Below are 3,984 nucleotides of genomic sequence, written 5' to 3'. Positions count from 1 at the left end.
CTTCTCTTCATGGTCAAACCTCTCACCCTGATACACTGCCCCTTCCAGCTCTTCAAAAGTTGTGTGCCCTTCCCAAATTGAGCCTTTGTGCTCTCTGTTCTCCCAGCCCCTCTCAGGTAGGGCTTGGTTGATAAATCCCTAATCCTCTCCAATATAATTTTCACTACCATTCTATCCCTGACACCTGTCTACTTTATGTTCATCCACAGTAATTATCATTAGCTGACTAGTTGACACATTTCCTCTATCCATTCCTATTACATATGTCTATATAGCTCTATCATTTATCATCACCATCCATCCATCCATCCACCCAGCCATCTATCCATCTCTATCATGTATCATATCTGTCTATGTATCTATCATCTGTCTATCTCTATTACATAACTCTGTCTCTACCATCTATCATTTGTCAGTCCATCCATCCATCTACTCATCCATCCATCCATCTCTATCTATCCTATCTACTTATCCATTTGATCATTTTCTAAATCCATGAATTTGAATACAACTTCCTATGAGCATGACCTTGTCGTGCTGTTTGTATACTTAGAATCTGGATCAGTTTATAACACAAAGCAAATAAATATTTGTTAAGTGAGTGAACAATTGAAAAAACCTGTGTCTAGGCAGGAGAGAACCTATGCAGGTGGTAGAAAGGCACTGGGACATGTGCACCTTACCCTGTGCTGGACTTGGTTCTGGGAGATCCAGGTGTCCCTGTACAGCTCTCTATACTGAAGACTGTGGTGGACACTGAGGGTAAAGAACAGAGTCCCTGACTTTCTCCAGCTGAGTACCTGACACCTGAGTAGTTCTGACTTCAGACAGCAGAGGGCACTCAGGGAAACAACTGGACAGGTATTCTGGGATCATTGTCTCCCTGTAGTCAGATCCAGGCCTGACAGAGTGATAGAGCATCTCCATCCAACCCCATCCCAATAGATGCTCTGCTCTGGGGCCAGGCGCACCACTTATAAACCAAGACCAGAGACCCACCTCCCTCGCTATTAAGCAGGTAAATGTGCTCCAACTCACTGAAAACAGGAGCACTGAGGGTCAGTGTAAGAGGTACCAAACCCCCCAGCCAGTGTATCCGTATACCCACACACACACACACAGAGTCTCACATATACATTCACTCTTATACATTCACACAGGTACTCATACTTTCACAACTCAATACATGTACTCACACACCTTCACAATACACTCACTCACACATGCACACTCACACTGTCACTCTTACACACTCTCAAACTCACACTTTCACACACTCACATGTTCTCCCACATGCTTTCCTTACACACCTTCCCTCACACTCAGACACACACACATTCACACAACACACTCAGTCCTGAATCTGATTCACAAACACCAGGTCCAATTCTTCTCTCCTGTGCAGAAATTTCCTTGGAAGCTCTGCAGAGATGAGCTCACATTTCTTTATCCTAGGGCCAGAGAAAAGAGGCATTTACCTGGGCAAACAAATACTTGAACCCTGAAGATGGAATTAACCAGGAAGTCGGGATCAAACTGGAAGTTGGGATCAGACATGAAGGTGAGATTAAAGCAGGGTGTCCATGAGACCATCTTGCCTCAGGATTGTTGTAATCCCACACCAGTATTTTCCTGCATCCTCTACTGTGAGGTTCTCCAAGGTCACAGTGAAGGTGAGATTCCCAGGGTAGTCTATGATAGATACTCGGCTACTTTTCACCTCTTGCTCAAATCCTGTGGTCTCCACAATCTGATTCAAAAATGGCAAGCATGGTTGTCTGCACCAAAATTTGTTAAAAGTCTTGAATTTCTCTTTGTAGTGATACTGTAGTCAGAGATTTCCCCAGGATGCCCATCATGGTACTGGGACCACTCAAAGTCAAGGTCAGAGAGCCTGGAAAATGAAAATCAGTCTTCCCTACTTCATCCTGAAGATTTTGAACCAGAAAGACCTCTGGTGTCAGGTCCTCTGGAAGTCCAGGAGTCTCACTGAGGCTGGAGGAGGGAGGAATAGGGAACCAGGCAGCTAAGGGCTGTTTTCATGGGGAGATCTAAGCAGATGTCTGACATGGGATCCTGAGACTCAAGAGACCATGCCCAGCCTATGTGTGCCCAGCCAACTTAGAATACTAGGGGTAGAGGTAGACTTTGGTGACCTCAAACAGGTTCTGTGTCCCTTAGTCCTGAGAGGAGACACGTGTCCCCATCAATCATCAAGAATTGAATGAAGTTGCTAGGTACTTTCTGAATAAATGTTTATATGGAACACGGATGGATGGGTGGATGGATGGATGGAAGGATGGAAGGATGGATGGCTGGAGGATGGAAGGATGGAAGGATGGAGGATGGATGTATAAATAGGAAAGAGAAAACAAGATAGGAATCAAGAAAAACAAGATGAAGCCCAGTATTGAGGGCAAAGAAGAGGCCATAGGCTCCTAGCTATGCCACCTTTCCAATTCATCTGTAGATGCCAAGACTATAATCTCTGCCCATATAGATGAAGCCTCCTAATCATAGGGCCAGGCAAGAGTGGAGAAGGGCACTGGTCATGGGAGTATAAAGGGAGACTAATTTAGAAATGGGTTCTGCTCAGCCGTGATTCAAGAACATTCACACCTGGCTTTCCCTCTTGGAGTAGCATTCTGCAGTTACACTTCTGTCCACTAACGTCTTTAGGGCTCCCATATCATGATAATGACCTACCAGAGGTCTCTTCCTCCACTCCTCAGCACCAGTCTTGGGATGCTTTGGGCCTTGTTTCCAGGTCCTCTGCCTCTCAAAGATCTTTTTTTGCAGTACTGGGATTTGAATTCAGGCCCTTTTGCTTACTAGACAGGGACTCTACTGCTTGAGCCATGATACAGCCCCTTATTCCTCCAAGATTTTGACATTGCCTTGCCTCCTCCAGACCCACTTCTCAGCCTTCTCCACCTGCTCTAGAAACTTCAGCCCCAAATTAATAGAACCCATCTGCATAAACTCTCTACTTTCTTTATAGGCAGCCACCCCAGCCCTAAACACCCAAGGTGTCCTCCAACACTCAAAGGAGCAGCTGATATCTGATCTTTTGACAGGAAAGGGCTTAACTCAAGGCAAAAAGCTTATTGCAAAATAGTTTGGGCAAAATACCAAACTCCTAAAAAATAATTGTAGCTATAATCTGTCTCCTGTCATCTATATTATCTGTCCATCCATCCATTCATCCGTCCATTCAGCTGTCCGTCCATCTATCGAGACAATATTGTTACCCTTAGATTGTGAGGTTTAGCTGTTTTTTTTATTATTATTATCTTTTGTGTCTTCATTTCACCATCTCACATTTTCTCACTTTATTTCTCAGAAAGCAAACACTCTGAAACATCCTGTACCACATGGTTCTCATGGGCTGGGTAGGAGGCAGGGAAGGCTCCCAAGCCTCCCAAGGAACATTTGGTAACGACTGAAGATGTTCTTGGTGGTCACATCTTCAGAAGGACATCTAGTGGGTAGAGGCCAGGATGCTGGTAAACATTCTAGTACAATGCACAGAACACTTGGCTCCCCAAACAGGCCTCAATATCAACAGTGCTCAGACTGAGGAAACTTGCCCTAGGAGGCCAACCGCCCCCAGCCTGGGACCCCCAGGCACAGGCTTGGGGGAAAGCAGGGCAGGAATCCTGCACCCTGTCTGTACAATCTGCTGTCCTGCGCTCAGGCTCTGGGAGTGCTGTCCTCTCCATTTCTGTTGGGGTTGGTGTGGAGGCTCAGTAGAGGACTCTAACTCATTTGCTCGTCCAGGTCATTAAGTGCTTCTCTTGAAGATCTGGGGCTATTTCCTCATGTCTGGATGGGAAAACATTATGGGGACACACTGAGTCCCACTGCAGAGCCTCATTCCTGCTCCCCTCTGATATTCAGCTGAACCCCGACTCTGAGAAAAATGCACTTTTCCTATCCTTCCTCCACCCCACCCCACAGCAAGCTCCTAAGCTACCAGCCTTG

The 3,984-nt window shown here is 45.8% G+C and overlaps 1 protein-coding gene across 1 annotated transcript; it reads right to left on the bottom strand.

The window, feature by feature from the left end:
• Nucleotides 1–1,461: 1,461 nt before the first annotated feature.
• On the bottom strand, nucleotides 1,462–2,973 carry LOC109696942 (protein CD300H-like). The gene is given in 3 exon segments (XM_020180238.2): nucleotides 1,462–1,832; nucleotides 1,834–1,995; nucleotides 2,918–2,973. Coding segments are annotated over 3 exon segments (483 nt in total). The 3' UTR covers nucleotides 1,462–1,567.
• Between the last annotated feature and the right edge of the window lie 1,011 nt (nucleotides 2,974–3,984).

The sequence above is a fragment of the Castor canadensis genome, chromosome 11 (assembly GCF_047511655.1).
Source record: "Castor canadensis chromosome 11, mCasCan1.hap1v2, whole genome shotgun sequence".
NCBI lineage: Eukaryota > Metazoa > Chordata > Mammalia > Rodentia > Castoridae > Castor > Castor canadensis.
The sequence above is the reverse complement of the archived record's forward strand: the minus strand, read 5'-3'. Positions and strand labels throughout refer to the sequence as shown.